Source organism: Carassius auratus, chromosome 50, assembly GCF_003368295.1.
Source record: "Carassius auratus strain Wakin chromosome 50, ASM336829v1, whole genome shotgun sequence".
NCBI classification, from domain to species: Eukaryota; Metazoa; Chordata; class Actinopteri; order Cypriniformes; family Cyprinidae; genus Carassius; species Carassius auratus.
In genome coordinates, this window is record NC_039292.1 from 1,545,574 (window position 1) to 1,569,875 (window position 24,302).

The 24,302-nt window shown below is 36.9% G+C and overlaps 2 protein-coding genes and 1 long non-coding RNA gene across 14 annotated transcripts in view; 2 read left to right on the forward strand and 1 right to left on the reverse strand.

The window, feature by feature from the left end:
• LOC113066589 (neogenin-like) overlaps window positions 1-24,302 on the forward strand; it is a 1,074,835-nt gene that overhangs the window by 231,933 nt on the left and 818,600 nt on the right. The gene's annotated exons all lie outside the window — the stretch shown is intronic.
• Window positions 2,375-9,562, forward strand: LOC113066597 (serine/arginine repetitive matrix protein 1-like). Of its 4 annotated transcripts, none has more exons than XM_026238519.1 (10): window positions 2,375-2,462; window positions 3,443-3,487; window positions 5,727-5,910; window positions 6,081-6,183; window positions 6,289-6,369; window positions 6,449-6,568; window positions 6,671-7,362; window positions 7,461-7,660; window positions 8,357-8,516; window positions 9,046-9,562. In XM_026238519.1, exons 2-10 carry the CDS (start codon window positions 3,485-3,487, stop codon window positions 9,219-9,221), a joined length of 1,719 nt encoding a protein of 572 aa, XP_026094304.1. In that variant the 5' UTR covers window positions 2,375-2,462; window positions 3,443-3,484; the 3' UTR covers window positions 9,222-9,562. The 4 variants fall into 4 exon arrangements, with proteins under 4 accessions (XP_026094304.1, XP_026094306.1, XP_026094307.1 ...); XM_026238522.1 differs by having other exon boundaries at window positions 2,387-2,462; window positions 3,443-3,478; window positions 6,426-6,568; XM_026238520.1 differs by having other exon boundaries at window positions 2,387-2,462; window positions 3,443-3,478.
• LOC113066622 (uncharacterized) lies at window positions 18,199-22,443 on the reverse strand. 2 transcript variants are annotated; one of them, XR_003279202.1, is made up of 4 exons: window positions 22,256-22,443; window positions 22,041-22,103; window positions 19,856-19,939; window positions 18,199-18,984 (listed from the first exon to the last, which is right to left on the reverse strand). It is a non-coding gene; the product is annotated as an uncharacterized LOC113066622 (long non-coding RNA). The 2 variants fall into 2 exon arrangements; XR_003279203.1 differs by lacking the exon at window positions 19,856-19,939 and having other exon boundaries at window positions 22,256-22,436.

Below are 24,302 nucleotides of genomic sequence, written 5' to 3' on the forward strand. Positions count from 1 at the left end.
ATCAGGGACTTTTGCTTTTCAGCTTTTTTGGGCAAAAATACACTGCAATTCAATGCATTTCAGGCCTGATTTTCTGTCAATCCATTGATTTTTTATTTTTTTTTATTGAGGCAGTATTGATTTAGAAATCCAAAACACTGCTCAGAAACAGATGAATATCTCGACAATAGAAAGCCAAGTTTCAGTTGAAGTGGATTATTATTATTTTTAACTCCATAATATACTTTATTCTTAAACCAGGGACATTCTGTATTATTTTGTGGCATAGTTAAAAACACCCTGCAGCATATTTTCTGTATTAATTTTCTGAAGTTTAGTTTTGCACTCTTTCTCACAAAATATGAAGCATTTCGTAGCATTTTTGCATTTTAAGGTTATGAAGCAGAAAAACTGCCTCACAGACACAATTCAGATTTCAACCTTTAATAACATTCTTAATTGTTAGCAAAAATAAATAAATGACAATTTATTGTCCTTGTAACTTTTTCTCAGGTATTTTAGTTAGACATTTTAGATGGTTCAGATAACAAAAATAAATTTCCCATAATGTTTGCAAAATAATAAAATGGAATGTTACCATGTTTTCTCACTCACATAACCAGTAAAAAATGTTTTTCAAATATTTATATTTTTAACTTTCATGAAACATTCAGAAAGAACATTTTCATAAAAAATTTAATTCATTTTGGGTTGTGATGCTCCTAGAGCATCCATTTAATGGCTAACCAGTAAAAAGCTAAATTATATAGTCTATATATTTTCAGTTTATTATGCTATTAAAATTATCTTAAGTTGTCAACATAACAGAATTGATGATGATAATGATGTCTCCAGGTTTTCCTGGACAGACAGATACGAGAGCAGATCACGCTGCAGCTCCTTCTCTGTGAATAAACGTGTTTCTTCTTCTCTTAAAAACGTTTGACCCCTTTGGATCTGAATCTAATAAAGACTTCCTGCGTGCTGCAGACAGGAAGTAAACAGAGTGTAAATGCAAATACCAACACAAGCTTGACTTTTAATGCATATCTGTGTTCAGAAATAGTCAGATTGCAGTTTATAATGCAATGCAAGTAAATGTTGCATCTCAGTGTGAGCACTAGGAACTAGAAAAAACTAGTTTTTTTTTTCAAACAGCAACAGTTTAATGAGAATCTTGCCATGCAAATTAGTTAAAATAATGATGCATGCTTTATTGACAAACATTAGAATATCACTATTTTATTTTTTGCATTTTTGTTTATCATTATTTATTTATTTTACATTCATTTAATTTTATATGCATTATTAAATAACTGATGGACTGGAGTGCTGTGGATTATTGTGGATGTTTTTATCAGCTGTTTGGACTCTCATTCTGACGGTACCCATTCACATCCATTGGTGAGACACTGATGCATTGCTAAATTTCTCCAAATCTGATGAAGAAACAAACTCAGATGACCTGAAAGTGAGGACATTTTCAAAATTATTATTATTTTTTTTTGGTGAACTTTTCTTTTAAAAATGAAAAACTGCAGTGGAACGGGTCTGAAACATTCAGTAAACAATTACTCAGTGGAAACATCCCACATAGCAAACAGACTTGGCCCAAATGTGGCCTCCTCGTGGCACTGCTGGCGTGTTGCCGGCACTGGCATGCATCATGTCAGCCAACTGTGGGCCAAGTGTGGCAATGATGGCACTGCATGCATGACGGCAGACAACATTTGGGCCGATTGTGGATGGGAGGTGTGTGGCCCAGATCATGTCAGCCCACTGTGGGCCAAGTGTGGCAATGATGGCACTGCATGACGGCAGACAACATTTGGGCCGATTGTGCATGAGAGGTGTCTGGCCCAGATTAGTGTAGCGATTATGGGCCATAATTTGTGTACTGGACAATTATAAGCCTGCTACTAGCCTATATTTTCAAGGCAAGATTATTCTCCCCTCCCCGTTCTGAAAAAGATGTAAATATTTTAATAATTAATAATAATTATATTAATTGAATTATAAATGAGACAGTGAAAAAAAATATATGTCCAATTGTTTAAAAAAAAGATTAATAATGAATAGATATAGCATTTAGTTTTCAGCAATATTCACAAAATTTAATAATCATTAAACCCATTTTCCTAACATAATTTAGTTTTTTTTTTAATTATATTATTTATTTTAATTTGTTTTTATGAATGTGTAAATAAAAAAAAACAAACAACAACACTAATCCACAAATAAGTCTACGTTTTCCATACTTTTAAATTTTAAGGACGACCAAATCATGTTAAAAACTTAATATCTATATTTTTTTTCTAAATAACAGTTTATTTAAAACAACTGCAGTCAACTATTGTTTTTTTTTTTGGCGCGATCTCCACGGTAACAGCAGCTTTTCTGGTTGGTGAATGAGGTTCACGTGATGCGTCGGTTAATTTCTCCCGCTGAAGTTGAAGAAGACGTCTCAGACAACCGCTGTTCAGGTAAGTGAAGTTCACTCTCTTTTTTTGGCGCTTTTTTTAATACCTGATTTCAAACTCGGATGCCACTTTTTTCTTTATTGAAGTGAACTTTTGCCTATATGGTAGCTGATTCAGCTGCCCCTGAAAATGAGACGCGAACGGGGTGCGATAGACCGGCCTGCGGAATGTCCGAGGCGCGGTGCTTCATGTGTGCGGAACAATGTAACGTTAATGCTGTTAAAATGAAAAGCAAATTCAGCAACCGCAATTGACTTATAATGTGATTCAATGGTTGAAAAATCAGATTGTATGATATCTAAATCTAATCTTTGACTTAACTAACGTTATATATCTGATACTTTTGTTTTAGCCAGTCATGTGGAATCAAATCTGGATTAATCATTGTTTAACATGAAAAGGACATGCTCCAAGTTTTTTATTTGTGATCACAGAGGCCTGCTTAGTTCTTTTTGCTAGTCATGTATTGCTAGTCATCTCATTCCCATGTGTGCCATATTTGTAGGCGATTGAGAGAAAAATAATTATACTGTACTATTAAAATATCTACATTGAAGGAATGAAATTGATCACATAACTTTTTTGTTGTTGTCTAAAACAATAGTTCTCAACCTGGGTAATGTTTAGAGGTCACATCTAGGAATGCAATGAACAATTGGCCATTTATGGCAAAACTGAACCAGGAGAACAACTATACAAGTGGCTAGTATTGTCCTATGAAATTAAAGGGAATGTAATAATTATGGTTAAAATAATTAAATATAAAATATTTAGATGTGGATATAAATTGATTGATAAAAACAATTAAATTAAAGTTATTTAAAAAGATGGCAAACTGGCCTAAAAGCACTCACTTTCCATGATCTAACAAAATTATTAATACAAATGAGTTTTAGAGCTACATTAGTATCCTATATTGGTAAATCTGGAATAGTTGAGGCATATTCAATGTTAATTTTGTTTTATTTTTTATTTTTTTACAGGACTGTGCATGGGCAAGAAAACTTGACAGACTGTTGGTATGGATGGTAATTGGAGTTACAATGAGAGGAGCAATGTGAGAAGACGGGCATTAAAAAAAGTTGATGAACTAATACAGACAATAGATAGTGAGTGTAGCAGGCAAGAGTTTGAAATAAATTATGCAGACAGCTTCAATGATGAAACTTCTATATGGTTTGAGGAGGAGTTTCAGAGCAGCAGAGATAGTGGGAATGAACAGATTCCAAAGGATAGGTTTCTGTCTGATGAGGAGGAAATGGATCATAGTGATGCATGCAGTGACACTATTTATGACTTGAAGTTTTCTCTTGCTGACTGGGCCACTGAGTTTAGCATTCCCCTGATTGCGTTATCAGCCCTGCTCTGCATTTTACAAGTTCACCATCCTTCTCTGCCAAAAGATGGGCGAACATTACTTAAAACAAAAACAGCATACAAAATAGAAACTCTATCAGGTGGAATGTTTCACTACTTTGGAATACTAAGCTCGTTTTATGGACTGTTGAATAAGGTGTGGTCTATTGTCCCAGATAGACACTTATTTAAATTACAGCTGAATTTTGACGGCCTACCCCTGTTCAAAAGCAGTAGTACTCAGTTTTGGCCCATTCTTGGTATGTTGCAGGGGTACAGTGAGAAACCAGTGTTGATTGGTCTTTTTTGTGGCAACACTAAACCAAAGTCTTTGTCAGAGTATTTGCAACATCTGGTGTGTGAATTAAAGTCACTGAGCAGTGGGTTTGTTTTTCAGGGAAAGAGGTTCTTTTTGAACATCTGCTCTGTTGTATGTGACACTCCAGCCCGAGCCTTTGTGAAAGGAGTGAAATCACACTGTGCATACCATGGATGTGACAAGTGTCACCAAATTGGTGTCCGTATAGGACATCGAATGACATTTCCTGATTTAAGTGCAAGACGTAGAACGGACGAATGCCTTAGAAAAAATACAGATGTAGAACACCACCATGAACACTCACCTTTAGCTGACCTTAATATTGACATGGTTGCCAGCTTCCCTTATGATTACATGCACTTAGTATGCTTAGGGGTTATGAGGCGTCTGCTTGATTTGTGGATGGGTCCTCCTGGACCCCTGCGTTGTCGTATGTCAAGCAGTCAAGCTTCCTTGATTTCAGAGAGACTACTTTCTTTGAGGGATTACATTCCTTCTGAGTTCACTAGAAGACCACGTACACTGGCTGAAAAAAGTAGGTGGAAGGCCTCAGAATTTCGTCAGTTCCTGCTGTACACTGGACCTGTTGTACTGAAGGGTGTATTAAAGTCTCAAATTTATGACAATTTCATGCTTTTGTCAATTGGCGTACACATATTACTGAGTTCAGAATATTGTTTGAAGATGAACAATCTGGCCAGTTCCCTTTTGGTGTCTTTTGTTGAACATTTTGGTCAGCTTTATGGACAAGAATTTTTAGTTTACAATTTTCATGGTTTGGTCCATCTTTGTGAAGATGTAAAAATCCATGGTAATTTGGATTTATTTTCATCTTTTCCATATGAGAATTTCTTGGGTCATCTTAAAAAACTGGTTAGAGGCCCACGAAATCCTTTGACACAAGTGATCCGCAGGTTGTCTGAAATTGATGAAGCCAGCTCCAACTGTAATCTTAATGCAAAGACATCCAAAGATTATAAATCGGAACATACTGAAGGGCCAGTACCACAATTTTTCACAGGACAAGTAAAACAGTTTAAAGTGTTGTCCATGGATGGTGCCGTTATCAAAACTACAAATAGAGATTCCTGCATCAAAATAAAGAACAAGTTTGTTTTGGTTGAAAATATTATTGTTGATAGGGGAGTGGAATATTTTGTCGGTAGGGACTACAGATGCAAGGAATCATTCTTTGAATACCCTTTTGACTCTACAGAGTTGGACATCTTTGTGGTTTCTAACTTGTCTTTGACACTGAAACATTTTCAGAGAGTGGAGAGTGTGCAAAAATATGTCAGACTGCCATTTCATGACAAGTTTGTTGTGATACCTTTGCTGCATTTAAACAAACCACACGGCAGCTATTGATTTACATTATACTTAAACATTTTTTTGGTAGCATGCAGTTGTTTATGGGTCCAGTAAATCTGCAGTTTATATTTTGTTGCTTTCTTTGTATCTGCTGTACATGTTGTGTGCAATTACAGTTCCCAAAAATAGTCTCTCTTCTCACATTATCCACTCAAAAGTGTTCCTACAGATTATTTTGAAAAGGCATATAAATGACTAAATTACAATTTTATTTTGTTTAGACAATGTATCACATTGTGATTTTTGAAAAAACTAATGAAGTAGAAGTGGTGCCTTCCAATTGGGTCAAAGAAAATGAATGTATGTGGCCACCAAATAAAGTGGATGTTGTAAAAGCCACAAAAAATAAGGAGCAACCTGGGGAAGGATGGACTCCACACAGGGTCAGAATAATATTTACATCGAGTAAGTATTACTTTATAGATTGTGTGTTGAAATGTTTCAGATACGTTGGCCATATATATATATATATATATATATATATATATATATATATATATATATATATATATATATGTGTGTATGTATGTATGTATGTATGTATGTATGTATATAATTATTGTAATCTTTTGTAGACAGTTACAGTGAGGCAAGATTAAAACTACCTGAAGCTGTCGAACACACAGACCTTGCAACAGATAGGGAGGATTCCCCAATTAAACCCAAACGAAGAAGAATGTGAGTTGTCTTTATTTGTAATCTATGATTATATTTAGTCAATGTATTGTAAAATGTGGCAGATATGCATGTATATGATATGTAAGTAACAAAGTGATTCTTTAGGCCAAAGAACCTATTTTTTCCTGGAGAAGATGAGGATGAAAAAATCAGTGTTGATCAGTCAAAAGATAATGCAAAGAAAAGGTAAGTTTCCATTAATTTTCTTTTTTTTGTCTACTTATTTCTTACATGACATATAGCTTCTTTCTCTTTCTCTGAACAGAAAAGAAGAACTGCCTAGAGCTCCGAAGATCTTTCACTCATTTGCTTCTGACTCCCAAAGGATGCAGAAGACTGGATCTACTCAGAAGTCTGTGTTGGCCAAATCTAAGCCAACAAAATTGTAAGCAGTATAAATTGTTACTTTGAGTAAGGTAATTGATTAATTTAACTTGTGAAAATGCCTAAAATGATCTGTTCTAACTTTCTTCAAATCCCGACATAGTTTACCAAATATCCCTCCTAATTCCCAAAGTCATCATACTTCTAATGTACCTAAGAGGACCCACACACATTCTGACCAGTCTCGAAGAAACCATGCAACTGCTGATCCACTTGAGAGGAGCCGCATTAACCCTGACCCGCTTCAGAGAAGCCGCACTTCTAACCAGCTTCAGAGATTCCACACAAGCTGTACTTCTCCCAACTTGTCTGACAATGATTGCACTCCACCTGACCTGCTTCAGAGATGCCATGCTTCCCCGGATTCACGACCGAGAAAAAGTGCAACTACTGAGCCATTTCAGAAGGTCCAGACTTCCTCTGATCCACTTCGAAGTGGCCACAAAACTTCAGACTCCGTTCAGAGAGGCCGCAATTCCCCTTATCCGCTTCAGAGAAGCCACACAACTGCTGAGCCGTTTCAGAAAGTCCACACTTCCCCTGACCCGCTTCAAAGAAACCATGCAAATTCTGACCCGTTACAAAGACGCAACACTTCCCCTGACCTGCTTCAGAGAAGCTGTATTTCTCCTGACTTGTTTGAGATAGATTATACTCTCCCTGACCCTTTTCAAAGAAGTCACTCTCCCCCTGACCCACTGCAAAGAAGCTGCATTTCCCCTGATCGTTGTCAGAGAGGGATTGTTTATCACCAGCCACAAGGACTATTAAGACATCAAGCTGTTCTTGATACTTGTAAGTATTTGTTTATTGGGAAATGTGATACTATCGTGTACTACTTTTACATATTGTGTACCATATGGGTTTATTTCAGTTTCTTGCTTTTGTTTCAGCCCTCCTGCGTAACATTCTCACAAATCAAGAGATCATGATGGACCAAATGAAGATAATCTATAGGACAGTTCAGGGTCTAAAATCTGTCAGTGAAGAAGACATAGGCCTTGAAGCAAACCTACTGCCAGTAGCTGATCTTCAGTCTCTGCAAAACTTGGAGGAGCGATTGAGAAAATTTCCTGACTTTCAAAAGCAATTGGTAAGTCAGTTATATTCAAGACATATGTTTTGTTTAGGTTTACTAAAAAATTTTTTTTTTGTATGTTGTGAAAATGTAAAACTTAAGCTTGGATGAGTTGGTTTCTTTTGATGAACACAAAGAAGACATTTTGAGGAATTTTGGTAACCAGACAAAGGTAACATTGGTATTAAAAAATAAAAAATATGGAAGCCAGTGGTTACCATCTACTGTCTGGTTAACATTTAAAACAAATTCTGCTGTGTTCAACAGAATAAAGAAACTCATACAAGTGGAGGTGAGGAAATGATGGCAGAATTTACATTTTTGGTTGAACTATCCCTTTAGTGGATAATTGGCATTTTATTTGAACAATTAATAAAATAAATGGGTAACACTTTATTTTGATAGTCCACTTTAGACATTCTACTAGCAGTAAGTAACTTTGCAACTACATGTCAACTAGCAGTTAGTAGAGTATTAGTAGACTGTCTGCTTAATATCTGCTAACACTTTCTTTGTCAACTTATTGTAAACTTATACTAAGCCTGAACCTACCCTAACAGTCTACTCTGAGAGTAAGTAGACATGTAGTTGCAAATTTCTGAGATTTAGTTGATATGTAGTTGACATGTAGTTACAAAGTTACTTACAGTCAGTAGAATGTCTAAAGTGGACTATCGAAATAAAGTGTAACCAATAAATGTTAATTCACAGATAAGCATGTTGGCAATGAAAGGTGGGACAGACACCAGAGATGGAGTTTGGAGAATAATGACAGCAACAATCACAAACTCCCTGGCCAAGAATATAAATATGCGTGGTGTTAATGGGAAGATCAGCTTTAAAAGCTTGCAGTTACGAAACATTGTTCTTGGTAAGTCTGTTGTGAGCATGACCACTTTTAAAAAAAAAATCTAATTAATTTAAAATTGTACAGTCTAAAACATTTTTTTTTTTTATGCCCAGTACTTCAATTTCTACAACTGTTATTTTAAAACTGTATCATAATTTAAAGTTTAAATTGACCAATGCAATAAGTAAACAACTGTTTAAGATTATTAAATGCATTTTTTGGGGGTGAAAATAAGATGTTATGCTTTGAATGCGTTACATTATCAGTACTTCAACGGTTCATTGGTTACTGTTTACACCACAGTTTCCATATATAAATATTTTTAAGGTTTTTGTTTGCTAAAATGGTCTTGTTTGTTATAATACTGTTGTCAAAGTCTGACAAGCCAGTTAGTCAATCAATTATGCCACATAAGCAATCATTTTCTGTATAAAATGTAACCAAAGCAACCTTATTTTAATTTGTTACCTAAATTTATGTACAGTAGGTGGATGAATGTTTCTATATGTATGTTAATTTTGTATTATTCATTTAGTATTTTGTCTTTTAGCTGCTGTCAGAAAAAATCGCCTCACACAACATGCCACCGATCAGGAGATTGAATCAACCATTCAAAGATGGCTTCAGCTTGCTCCTGATCGAGATGGAGGAAGGAGAGAGCGCTTAAGGAAAAAAGAGGCCCAAATAGGATCACTTTCTCCCACACACACACATTCTGATGTGTAAATTTTTTTAATTTGCTCTATGTTTGTTTAGAGTAAATTAGATTATAATGTTCAAATTTCAGTACTAGATTTCTTTTAGATTCATTTAGTTAGGTAGCTCATATAGCGTTCACACAGTTGCACAACTCTAGCTGTCCTTTCTTTTCTTTTTTTGGCTTGTGCATTACTAAAGTATCTAAGCTTGAACATTTTGAAATTATATGCTCTTTTACGGGTTGTAATAAGATGTTACACTTCGAATGTACAAAATAAAATAGCATTCACACTGTTACACAATTCTAGGTGTAATATATATATATATATTCTTGGCTGGTATTACTGTTAAATAAAATTTAAATTGAATAAAATATAGAATTTTTCTGTGACTTATTTGTTCACATGGTTTGGGTAAGATTAGTCTGGGTTATGGCTCAGTTTTGGGGTTTCTGGTTAAAGGGTGGTGTTGATATGGTTAACTTATGACTGAGAATTGGTACCAATAATAAAACCTGTTTTGGCCCAGTTCAGGGCCAGTTAAGGGTGACTTACTGGCTGAGATTTGGGCCAGTTATGGCCCATGTGTGACCCTTGTATTTAATCCAGTTCTGGGCCACTTCAGGGCCGTCATTCTTTGAGGTACTTGGACCGAGGGTTATTGGTTTGTGTCTGAACTATTTTTGAGAATTGAATTTTCTTGTGCCTTTTTTTGTTCACATGGTTTGGGTAAGATTAGTCTGGGTTATGGCTCAGTTTTGGGGTTTCTGGTTAAAGGGTGGTGTTGATATGGTTAACTTATGGCTGAGAATTGGTACCAATAATAAAACCTGTTTTGGCCCAGTTCAGGGCCAGTTAAGGGTGACTTACTGGCTGAGATTCGGGCCAGTTATGGCCCATGTGTGACCCTTGTATTTAATCCAGTTCTGGGCCACTTCAGGGCCGTCATTCTTTGCGGTACTTGGGCCGAGGGAAAAGTGATTGTGTGGCCCGGAGCTGGGCCAGAAAAAAATTGCTATGTGGGATGCACACAGGCTTCCTTCATATTTCATCTCAACACAGTTGGCTGGACAAGTGAATCATGCAAGACATGGAGGACGCTTTTGTACAGAGGGAATCATCATAATCATCATTATTTCACAAAAAGTGCATTTAACCATAAACTCATAAGTAAGCACCTTTTAAAAGACACTCTGACTGATTTAACTCTTTATGCATTTGCTGAAATTTAAGGCGAAATACACGGACGTCTTGAACAATGCAAATGTCTGTCAGAAGCATCTGTGCAGGAAACCAAGACACTTAAAGCATCTGTCAGCGATTTGCAGAGCAGAGACGCTTCTGAGCCGCAGGGAAGAGTCTGAGATTTAACCAGACAAAAAGAGAACCGGAAAAGATTAGAAGAGAGACTAAACTTTAAAGACACTTTAGCTTTATTTTTCCACAAAACAGCAGAAGTCGACGGCTGCCTCCGAGACCTCTCGGGAAGCTCCCTCTGGTGAGCTCGGAAGTCATAAATAGGATGTGAAGAGCGCTCAAGTGAACTTAGTTGGAAACGGATGTGTTGGGTAATGCATAAATCTCTTATAGTTTTTCCCTTAGGCCTGTTCTGCGTATCAGAAGCACATGAGCATTTAGCAAAGTAGCGAATTCTGACTTTAAGTTGCATGAAATATCATTAGCATTGGAGAGAATTGTGGGAAATGTAGTTTGGTTGCACAAGTTCATTGGCTAATAATTTGGTGTCGAGGCCAAATTATTTAATTTTAGTCCCATCTGCCTCAGAATCTTCATGTTAATGCATGTTTTAAAGTAACAACATTTTTTATATGGTTTTTGTTTTAGTTAACTATGATAACCCTTATCAATAAATCACTGGAAAAGCTTCAACAGCTTGTCAAAATTAATAATATTTCTAAAAGCAGCATAAATCAGACTTATGTGGTGCAAACGGCACCTCTCTCTGACCATAGCGAACGACCCTTGGCTGCACTGCAGGGACAATGAATTGTTGCAACACAGTGGATAAAATTAGACGGTGCTGATGTGGTTATGAGACCCTAGAGAGGCAGAACACATCTCCAACAAGCCAGAGTTCAACAAGGATGCCACACAATCAGTGGTGGACAGTAACGGAGTAGCTTTACTTCGTTACTGTACTTAAGTACATTTTTCAAGTATCTGTACTTTACTGGAGTAGTTTTATTTTGAGTAACTTTTACTTCACTACATTCCAAAGCATAATTTCGTACTTTTAACTTCACTACATTTCATAAAACATATCGTTACTCCCCAAGGGCATAACTTTGGGTCTACCATTGGGGGGGGGGGGGGGGGGGGTTAAACTTGCGGCATATTTATTAATTAATTAATTTATTGAATAATTTTCTTGTGTAAAAGGTAACATGCTAATTTGCATAATTTAATTATGCACCCCCCCCCCCAAAAAAAACAAAAAAAAAAAACAAAAAACGGGTGACTCTATTGGAGCAAACATCAACTTAAGTTACAATACAGTGACATTGGTTCTACACAGTCCCTGGCACCCTCTGGCTTTACCTCACAGGACACTGGCAAACCAACATCTAGCCAGCCAACTCCAGTCAACAAAACAGCATAATAACAAAAACAAAAATAACAGCATTAAAAACTTTCAAATAGAGAAAATGAAAGTGCAAATATATTATCACTTTGCATGAAATAAGACTCAAAAGTAGATTTAAAAAAATTATAATAATTGTATTTGCATTTAGCCTCTGATAACATCAAATTCAGAAACTGAGAAAATACAAGTGTGGACTGACGTTAACCTTAGTTGTGCTTTGATTCATTTTGTCACTTTGCAAACTCCATGCAAAAAAAAAAAAAAACGTTACGTATTTTTTTTAGGTATATTAATAAGATAGATACCTAAAATACCTTGCGCATACAACTCAATTAACGCAATCATTATAAAGGTGTTTGAACAACAAAACACATCCACTTGCACATATTTGACAATCGGAATATCAGATATATCCTGCTATAGCTAACAAATTTGTGAAATTAGAATAAAAAAGGAAATAAAAGCAGATCATCAGTCATCAGCGCTGACAAGCAATGAATGATTCGTCTCCATGGGAACCATAAAGCGATACTACGATCAATAACGGTCGCCTTGAAAAACTTTTAAACTTACGTGTGAAAAGGTTAAGTAAGGCTTACATTTAAATGTGTCTTTGTTTTGTTTTGAGTGTATGGTCAATAAATAAAGTAATTAGAAAAAAGTGGGCACAAAACATGTTTGTCAGGTATCTACTCCCCACACTTTGAGAAACGCTCAGCTAACTTAACAGCCAATTTAGCGGGGTACCTCCGTTTGGTCAGGATTTTCTTTTCTTTTTTGGCTGGTGTCGACAAACAATGAAAAATTGTTGTCTGGCTGCCTTTCAGTGTCCTTTTCATCTTTCCGTCAGCTTTTTCCACCCAATCATCCCAGGGACTACGCAAAATAGTGAACAAACTTGGTAGAGAAAGCCGGTTGGATAATACAAAGTAGTCGGTGCGGGGGGCGGGGGGTACATTACAGATTATTTAAAATATGATACTATCTTTCTTGCTGGCAAATAAAGAAAACGAACAAAAGTATTTATTCTGAAAATTTCATATTATTTTAATCTGAATGGTTTAATGATATTGAGGGGGTTATATTAGTTGGATCTGATTTTTGGGGGGGTCATGACCCCCCTAACCCCCCTGCAAATTACGCGCATGTTACTCCCTATAATATATCACGTGCTCCGACACGCAGAAGCGGTGTCTGATTCATCATGAACGAACTGAGTCTTTTCAAAATAAACTTTAATCGGATCGCGAATCGCACCAAACGATTCGTTTACGAATTAGAATGATCCGATTGCAGCTGCTCTGGAGTCGACCACTCACTGATTCAAATGAACCGTTTAGTGCGAGTCTCCAGAAGTAAGAACCGGCAGATCTTGTGAGCGCGCGTGCATCTGATGTTGCTAAGTTATTAATGTCGAAATTTAGGATTAATTATTGTAACTGAAAATCATATTTAGGTCAAAATTGTCAGTTGTCAGGGAACTAAATCCGCTGTAAAGAGTGATCTGATTAAGCCCACTGAAATGCTGACATGCAGACACATCAATCAGCGTCTCTGTGTTTTAGGTTAAAAAATAAAATAAAATAACCTTAAACTAACACAGATTAAATAAAATAACTCATGCATGTCCAAATTCCCCGCTACCGTAATATTAACAGTTTTATTAAAATGCTACCATGACATCTGTTTTTATATTGTGTATTAACAGTAACGTTATACATATGTATATTGTTTGAATTAACTAGACGACGTTAGACAGACATGTTTATTCATAACAGTACTGAAAATAAGTAAATATTGTAGCTGATGCTAAATGTCTAGCTAACAAGCTTGCTGGTGCTAACTTGAGGTAATTTTTATAAATAATGTCCAAATATTTTGTATAATTAGCAAAGATGATTAATTTAAAAGTGCGTGTGAGGGGCGGAGACGCGCAGCGGAGCGTCAGACGCGCGTGAGGACCAAACTCAGCAGAACGGTAGGAAACTTCACTCCTCTTATTACTTCTCTTTTACTATAGCGATTTATTTTTAGACACGTGATCTGAGTCTTTCATAGATTTGTAGAGTTATTAGAGAAATTGAGTTTTTTTTTTTTTTTTTTACATTCTTTGGTCGAAGTTTTCAGATCGGCACTTCGGAGCCTGTTCGCGACTCGGTTGATTCAGATCGGCACTTCGGAGCATGTTCGCGACTCGATTGATTCAGATCGGCACTTCGGAGCCTGTTCGCGACTCGGTTGATTCAGATCGGCACTTCGGGGCCTGTTCGCGACTCGGTTGATTCAGATCGGCACTTCGGAGCCTGTTCGCGACTCGGTTGATTCAGCTCGGCACTTCGGGGCCTGTTCGCGACTCGGTTGATTCAGATCGGCACTTCGGGGCCTGTTCGCGACTCGGTTGATTCAGATCGGCACTTCGGAGCCTGTTCGCGACTCGGTTGATTCAGATCGGCACTTCGGAGCCTGTTCGCGACTCGGTTGATTCAGATCGGCACTTCGGGGCCTGTTCGCGACTCGGTTGATTCAGATCGACACTTCGGAGAATGGTCGCGACTCGGTTGATTCAGATCGGGACATCGGAGCATGTTTGAGATTTTTTTAAATTCAGACATCGAAGCAGGAAGTGTTTGTCAAACAGTTAATTGGTGATAAATGAATATTTGGACTTGAGGCTTTTTTTTACTTGTCGATTCAGCATGTACATGGACCCACACACAAAGGTGGACACACTCTAGACTTATTCATCATTAGAGCTCTAAAATTTTCATCCATTGTTATTAAGGACGTTAATAAAGGACGTTATTCAACCACCTATATATATATATATATATATATATATATATATATATATATATATATATATATATATATATATATATATAACATCTGGGGAGAAAAGAAAGGATGTGATGTTCAGAACATGGTTACTACAGTAATTATCAAAGAGGGGAAGAGATGCACCCCGTTTGGCCAGTGGTGATTTTACACCCCAGACAAGGTTTGAGAAGGAAAAAATCATTATGAAAATATAATTATATTTTCCTTAAAATCTTCAGGCCTTATTATCATGTCATATATAACTGTGATGTTCTGTAAAACAACAAACTTTAAAATACTTTGTTCTTACTGGTGAAGATCAGATGGTCATCTCTGTTTTCTCTCAGGTACATCACAGTGTAAGCTTCACAGTGAACATTACTCTCATCAGCGTAGTCCATATCAACAACAAAAATATCTTGACTCCATATAGTGGTTATTTTGGAAAAAATCCCAGGTATTTTGAGCAGTAGGATTATAAAAAAAAAGTGCGAATATAAAATTAAATTAGCCTATATAAAATTGCAAACATCTATCTTTCAGTACTTTTTTACTTTCACTTGAGTAAAATTGAAAAAGGAGTACTTTTACTTTTACTGGAGTAATATTTTATTATACGTATCTGTACTTTTACTCAAGTACTTGATTTGTGTACTTCGTCCACCACTGCACACAATACTGACAGTACTCAGATCACAACCACAAATACTTATTCTCTCTCCTCCTCTCCAGGCAGACGTTTCTAAACGTATCCTTTCCAATCATCCTACTACCTGCCCGCTTGATCCTATCCCCACTCACCTCCTTTAGGCCAGTTCTTCTTCAGTTATCAACTCTTCACACTGGTACATTTCCCGCAGCATTCAGGCTCGATTCAGCAAGCAGGCTCTGATAACCTCATTGCTGAAGAAACCCTCTCTAAATCCAGCGCTTCTTGAAAACTACAGACCGGTATCCCTTCTTCCATTCATTGCAAAGACACTTGAGCGGGCTGTGTTCAACCAGCTTTCTATGTTCCTTGGACAGAACAACCTCCTGGACAGAAACCAATCTGGCTTCAAAAGTGGCCACTCAACTGAGACTGCTCTGCTCTCGGTTACTGAAGCCCTACGACTAGCAAGAGCAGCTTCAAAATCCTTGGTACTCATCTTACTGGACCTTTCTGCTGCTTTTGACACCATTAATCACCAGATTCTCCTGTCCACCCTCAGAAAGATGGGCATCTCTGGAACTGCTCTCCTGTGGGTTAAGTCCTACCTCTCTGACAGATCCTTCAGGGTGTCTTGGAGCGGTGAAGTTTCTAAGTCACAACATCTTGCTACTGGGGTTCCTCAAGGCTCAGTACTTGGACCACTTCTCTTCTTCATCTACATGTCATCTTTAAGATCTGTCATTCAGAAGCAGGGATTTTCTTATCAACATTAGGCTGATGGCACTCAGTTCTACTTCTTATTCCAGCCAGATGACCCGACAGCAGCTGCTCGTACTGCAGTCTGTCTGACAGACATTTCTAGCTGGATGAAGGATCATCAGTTTCAACTCAACCTTGCCAAGAACGGCTCATGGACTCATCCAACCCAGCACTTCATCACAACTTCTCTATAATGCTGGGTTCATCAACCATTACTCCTTCGAGGACAGCCAGGAACCTAGGAGTTGTGATGGATCATCAATTAAGCTTCACAGACCACATTGCTACAACGACCCGGTCGTGCAGGTTTGCCTTATACAACATTAGGAAGATTAGACCCTTCCTAACAGAGCAGACCACCCAACTTCTTGTCCAAGCTCTTGTTCTCTCCAGACTGGACTATTGTAATGCTCTCCTGGCTCTTCCTGCATGTACTGTCAAGCCTCTGCAGCTGATCCAGAATGCAGCAGCGAGGGTTGTCTTCAGTGAGCCGAAGTAAGCTCGTGTCACTCCTCTCTTCATCAGTTTGCAATAGCTGCCAGCAGCCACTCGCATAAAATTTAAGGTACTAATGCTTGGCTATGGGATGAGCATTGGCACTGCACCATTATACCTAAACTCACTAGTTCATACCAAGGGTTCATACTAAAGCTTGTGTTCTGCAAATGAATGACGCCTCGTGGTGCCATGCCAAGCGGCACAAAATCATTCCCTGTGCCCAGCTGGTGATCGACCTGTCTTTCTCAGTCTTTAGACATTTTCAAAAAACATCTAAAGACACGTTTTTTTTCTTTAAGACATTCAGTCATGATACATGCCTGTCGAACTCCATTTCCCATCCTGCCTCATTCCTGGGGCCGGTGCAGCATGACCCCTCCCCCTTTGCTCCCTTTTCTTGGGGGCGGGGTTTATCTGGGTTGGTGATGTAACAGACCCAGGAAGAAGCTCGCTGTAGTTCCTTTACCAGCTGTTTTTGTAGTCATATAGACAATATTTTTGTTTGCATTGAACTTTACTGCAACTTTGCAGATATTGTTTAAGCACAGACAGCAACATTACACACTAACTAACATTAAAAAAGTAAAATCCCAATCAAACACCCCTTTCATCTCATTAGGGTTTGAACAGCTCATATTTGTTTTTCTCTGATGTTCTCACCCCGGCGTAAATTTCTGCTCCTCGACTAAATATGACAATAATGAAGACATATCCAGATCTCTCCTGCTGTTCTGATGTGGGTCGGTTTTCATCTGCAGATTCACAGCATTTTTGACAGTTCAAAACCCTGTTTGTTTCCACTGCAGCACACACACACACACACACACTCCCCAAGCATTACTTCAAAGCTGTCATCACCTGCTCGGATGAATGAATGTGGACTGTGTGTTACAGTGATTTATCGTGGGTTAGCAGAGGTGACTGTAGCGTGGCCTCGAGAGGCTTTCTGCTCAGAATGCATCAGAAGCACCTGTAAGATTATAAATCACTGCATTTCATTACATTTTCAGCGGTCACTGTTCTGGAGGCATTTTTAGAATTTAACCCCCTCCAAAGTAAAAAAAAGACCACCAATTATTTTCAAAATGTTAACACACCCAACGAATATTTTACATTTTGTTGATTTTTTAAAAAAAGTGTTATATTTTATTCTATTAGGTTCAATTAGTACTACTGTTTTTTTAATGCATTTATTTACTTTGTTCCTTTATTTATTGTAATATTTATCTTTTCATTTTAATTAGGTTTAATTCAAAATGCATTTTCTTATTTTTATTTATTTTTCATTTTTAACAGGTTTGTTTAATTTTTTTAGTATGTTAAATTCAAATTGTATAATTTTTATTTACTCATTGTACTGAATCAGTTATTTAATCAGTTTATTGGGTTTTTTTTTTCAAATGAGTGTTATTTTAATATGTTAAATTCAATTGCATTACCGTTTGTTTTTCATTTTTAATATATTTGGATATATTTTATTTTTAATAGGTTCAACTTAAATTTTTATTACTTTAAATTATTTAGTTAATTAGTAAATTTTTGGGGTTTATTTTTGTATTTATTTTAAATCAACCTGATTTTCTATTATTATTATTATTAATCTCTTGAATGCAATACTGTAGTCCACACACACTGAAGTGTTTCGGTTTGCAGATGGGTTTCATTTGGTTCAGGTGTGTTATTATTTATTTGTTTGTTGTCATCTTGAGGTGATTGGTGTGACGTGATCCAGATGGATATCTTTAAATAAGCCTTTCCCGTTTCGTGGAAAGAGCCGCTTTTGAAGGCAGGCCGTGATTATAGAGTCGTTTATAAAGAGTCAGGAGACAGGGAACAAACATACAGCTGCAGCCGTGCAAATAAAACACAAGATAACAATAATTATGCCTTATGCAATTACTGTTTTGTGTGATTAGGGTGTGTGTGGCCATATGGAAGCTTACCGTGGAAGTCTAGATTAATTCTAATGAATGAACACACACACACACACACTAGAAGAACAGCACTTATAGCTGTGAAAACACAAAATCCTCAGGTGCTCACTGTTCATAATCACAGCTGATCAAATATGACTTCATAAAGATCAAAGCTTTTCTCTCATACTTCTGTATTTAATCATTCAGCAGTACAATCTTCAGATGTTTACCGCAGGCATCATCAGTCTGTTTAACACTTACACTAAATATTAATCCACATCATTTTCTGTCTGACAGCGTCTGAAACTCAGCGGAACGCCTTTAATGTTCAGGAAACATTGAGTAGAGAATAATATACATCAGCAGCATCTTCAAGATCTTTATTAAAAAAACAAACATGTGTAAAGAGGCTTTGGTGGAAGATTCGATATTTGGATCACAGCAGCATCGCTCATGTCGGTGACAAGTCTAATTAATCATGTGCACTAATGAGGGTGTGTTAAAATCACAGCCACGGGCGGAAACAGATCACAGAGCAAATTAACTGAAAGAGAGAGAGAAACAATGCTTTATGTGTGATTCAGTAATCTGTAGGCTATCTTGCATTGATGCACATCACTGGTGTGTGTGTGTTTATTGAAGTGTGTGTCCTGTGAGAACGCATGCATGCATTTGTGTGTGAGCACAGTTTTAAATAAACTTGATTTGGTCTGCACAAGGTTTCACGGTTGTCATCTCACTATTTAACAGCTGTTTGTTTCTAACAAACATATCTTTTGTCTTCTCCAGATGTTAACTGATGGACTGGAGTGCGACGATCTTTTTTAATCAGCTGTTTGGACTCTCATTCTGACGGCACCCATTCACATCCATCGCTGAGACACTGATGCAATGCTACATTTCTGAAGACATTTCAGCATTTTCTATTTTGGGGTGAACTATTTCTTTAAAAACATTAGTGCAATAAATTGCCAAGTTAATTGATTGGTTCATAAAAACATTGTGTGGCTTGTTACTAATGAAACTATTTATATGTCAACTGGTTATAAACATGCTGAAATTAATTGACATTAGTTTGAATCCAATTGAGTGATTCTTATTTTATATTTTAGTATCTATGATATATTAAATAACTATTATTTAAAAAGTTCACGTCCAACTTGCATATGGTGCAAAACATTTTCAGTCCAAACTAATGCGAGCAATCATTTATTGAAACCTGCATAATGTGCATAAACATAAGCCATATGTGTGTTAAACTGCAAGATTACCTTTCTGTTAGATACACGAAACACATGCAGCAGTTTTCAATCTTTTTCAATATTGCTACAATAAAACACTGAGGTCATCTGCCTGGAAATGGCTTTAAAGGGACAGTTCACCCAAAAATGTAAATTAACCCATGATTTACTCACCCTCAAGCCATCCTAAGTGTATGACTGTCTTCAGTTAGATGAATCCAATCAGAGTTTTATTACAATGGTCCTGGCTCTCCATAGCTTTATAATGGAAGTGAATGGGTGTCATTTTTAAACAGTCCAATAAATCACATCCATCCATCATAAAAAGTGCCTCGCGTGGCTCCGAAGGGTGAATAAAGGCCTCCTGTAGCAAATCAATGTGTTTTTGGTAAGAAAAATATCAATTTTTAAAAATATAAACTGCGTTTCTGGATTCGTCGTAAGCTTCTGCAACGTTAATGCAAGCTAGAGGATACGGTTTATAAAAAGTTTTAAATAAGGATTTTTTTCTTACAGGCCTTTATTCACCCTTCGGAGGCACTTTTTACGATGATATGATTAGATATAAATGATCTCAAAGCAAACCATGACACTAACACAGGCTAATTTCCCACATCTGGTTGTTGTAACTGCATTAAGCAGCCTCAGCACCAAACTAATTCACTTTAGCAGAGGAATAAAAAACTGCAATCTTTAAAAACCCAATATCAGCCGTTATGAATCCGAGTCGCTCACAAACAGGAAGCCGAACAGAGCTAAATGGATCTGGCATGAAGCTTACAAACCATTTAAACCAACAATCCCTGGGAAATTAATCAGGATTTGCATCTGATAAACCGCTTGCCAGATATATGCATTCAACGCTCTTTTGCCAGCTGCATTATTATATACCAACGTGTTATCGATGCCAATACTGAAGCACGGTTTGAGCCGAGCCAGAAGCATCTGAACGGAGATAAGAGAGGTCAAACTAGCATTTTATTCAGCAGCACAATCTAAACCTGCCATGACATTTAGACGCCGAATGAGAAAAGAGCCGTCCACCGGACAGAGCGAGGGGAGACATAGAAAGGGGTTTTTAACCAGACTGTCAGTTTCTAAAAATACAAATAATGCACGAGTAAGCCTCTAACATTTCTTCAGCATCCTCTGCGTATAAAACCAAAGGGAATGCGTTTTAGTTTTGGCTGAGGAAAGCTAGACATGTATACACGATCAAAATACACACTATTTAATTGTATTAGCACGCATTTCTAGTCTTATTAGGAATGATTCATCATGCATATTGGCACGATTTGAAGAATAATTCATGTCTGTAGCACACAATATGACCAGATTTGACATTTGGCTTCGCAAATGCCTTTAATAAGCCAAATAAGCATTAGCGTTTCTTGCCATCAAAATCGACAGAAAGCAAGAAGACAGACACAGACATATTGAAAATAACTTCCTAAAGAGGATCATATATTTTTAGCAAAGTACTGATCATGTTACTGCTGGTGTTAATGATGTAAATCTCCCATTTGTGTTTTTTCTGTCCCATTCAATCTAACAGATTGAAACTAGCCAGCTAGGCTAGCATTAGCCACTAAACGTCAACTTTAGGCTGTAAGGTCATCCTGGAGACCACCGGTTGCTCTCTAATCTAATAGAGCGGCTCGATTCGATTAAAAAGGCGTTTGTGTGCACTGAGCACATGTAAACAGGAGACGCAGCGAGGACTTATTAGTGCATTAATTTGTTTTCCATGGGAAATCTGCAAGCTGTAACGCAGTGATGAGGAAAGAAACTGACTGATGTCTGCTATCCGAGAGCGATTCACTGAAATACTAGCCTTGATTCATCGTTTTCTGCCGTTTTGATATATACTTTCGATTCCTTCTGCGTTTCAGCTGACGCATGGGTTTCATATTTGCTCAGTGACATAGAAACCTAGTTAAATTAGATTGACCGTACGAATACAAAAGGGTTTCATCTGCAGAAATTAGATTTAATTTCCGTCATTTAAGGTGATAACACTGAGGAAATATATTCATCATAGCCTGGCATGAGGTGATGGACAGCTCAGAGAAATTAAGAGATGAGATTGTGTGCATGAAAGAGAGAAAGATGGACTGGGAACAAAGGGAATGATCGCTGGTCTCAGAAGTCTCCAGACAGTCAGCGTCCCTCGTGTATAACTCAAACACATTTAACCATTCGACTCAGAAACAGCTCAGATATTGGTTTCTTTTCATATTTTAACATGCACCATGCTTTATTTAGGAGACTGTGGGCTGTGATGTGCTAAAGTCAAGAAGAATAAGACTCCGCTCTCCATGTATTTACGTGAAATTGACAAAGTAATCAAACAACTCACCGACTCAGATATTATCAGCGTCTGACACAGTTGAAATGACGATCGGTGAAGGTTCATCTCCTTCTGAAAACAGAGATCCGCAAACAAGGTGATTATAATATATATATATATATAAAAATCAGATTCTAGATTAAGGGACATATTTGAAAGTGCACAGAAAGCTTTTGAAAAGGTCAGCATGGCTGTGGTTATCAGAGATGGTTTCTGACATTCACCTGTCTGTAGTTTAGCAATGCAGATGAGTCTGATCTGATCACCAGCACATAACAGAACAGGAATCCTCAGATCTGGACCTCGAGATCCACTTTCCTGCAGAGTTGAGCTCTAACCCTAATCAAACACACCTGAGCAAGACAATCACAGACAGGTGAGTTTGATCCGGGTTGGAGCTAAACTCTGGGAAAGATTCGAGGAACCCTGCTGTAGAATATATGTGATTTAAAAAAAACAAAAAAAACAAGACCTTTTGTACTATAAGTCCAGTGTAAAAGGTCAATTTCCATTCTCTCTGAGCTTTATATGTTTCTCATAAATGTGTCCCTGGAGCACAAAAGCACTCTTAAGTCGCTGGGGTATATTTGTAGCAATAGCCAACAGTAGATTGTATTGGTCCAAACTATAGATTTCTCTTTTATGGCAATAATCATTAGGATATTAAGTGAAGATCATGTTCCATGAAGATATTTTGTGAATTTCCTACTGTAAATATATCACAACTTCATTTTTGATTAGTAACATGCATTGCTAAGAATTCATTCGGACAACTTTAAAGATGATTTTCTCAATATTTAGATTTTTTTGCTCCCTCAGATTCCAGATTTTTTTTGCAAACCTTACATCAATGGAAAGCTTATCTATCCAGCTTTAATATGATGTATAAATCTAAATTTTGAAAAATGAACATTATGACTGGTTTTGTGCTCCAGGGTCACATATATTTCCTTGTTGATCGCTTTAAGTATTTTAACTTTTTGCACTTTCTTGATTTATGGAAACCTTGTAAAACTGATTTCTGTCATTGTGCTGCGAGATCACGACGCGCTGAACCTTGTGAAAGAGACTAGCAATGTGCCATTTAAGAGTTCTGTATCTAAATGACCTGTATGCATTCATATTTGACATTTAACTTAAAGCATTGCATTTAAGGTTTGTTCAGTTCATGCACTGACTGGGATTCAAACCCAAAGTTTAAAGTTGTTCTATACCTCTTTTATCTTGCACAGAGTCACAGGATTCAATAGGTCTTACGATATGGTTTCTGAGGGAGCTTTAGTATAATATAAGGTTAAAATGTTTAATAAATGTATGATTATTTATCAGAAGTGTAATAGTTTTTTTTTGTATCATTAAAATACTTGTATCATGTTTTAGTATTATGCAACAGTTAAATACATGTACTTTGTATCATGTGCTCAATTAAGTTCTTCATGTACAATTTGCACAAAGTGAATATGTGAGGCAAGTTTTGTTTTGAAAATGTAGGAATATTTTGCATTAGTTGGATATATTTACTTTGCATCACTCAAACTTAACCGATTGACTGTATTTGCATAATCACTATCCGTGACCTTTATTTGAATGATTCTTGTGGCAGGACTGAGAATGTAAGATTCACTTGCATGCATTGATATGAACTGCTGTCTAACACATTTCTAACAATGCATCAGTTCGACCTTGTGAAGTGTGTGTATGAATATTCAGCTCTTCAGTCAAACATCAAGCTCTAAACAAGCAACAGAGCATCCCCAGACCTCTGAAGTGAATATCTAGACACACAGAGAGCCAGACCAACAAACCAACAGGAAGTAAGAGGCAGAAAGCTCATTTAACGCTGGTCACTCACCCCCCTGTAACCTGAAGGGTTCCTCCTGCTGTATTGTACTGTAGGGAGATTAAAAGGAGAACAAATGAGGCCGGACACAAAAATTGCATAGACGAGGTGATGTAAACCTACAGCATAAAACAATAAACGGTGAACCCTCATGCTTAATATACTGAAATATATTTTAAAATGTATTTTAGTGGCAGGAAAATATATTTCTAATCTCACCTTCTTTATTTTGCAGCCACTAAAATTATAAATTATAGACGCTTTTCCTCAGATGTGACATCTATTCAGTGTTATTTTAGCATTCATGAGATACTATTTATAAAAAAAAAATTAATTTGATTTTACTTTTATATTTTCTACTTTCATGTTGATTTTAAAGTCTGAGTAACTATTTTGTTTTTGTCACTTTTAAATATTATTTTTAAATATTT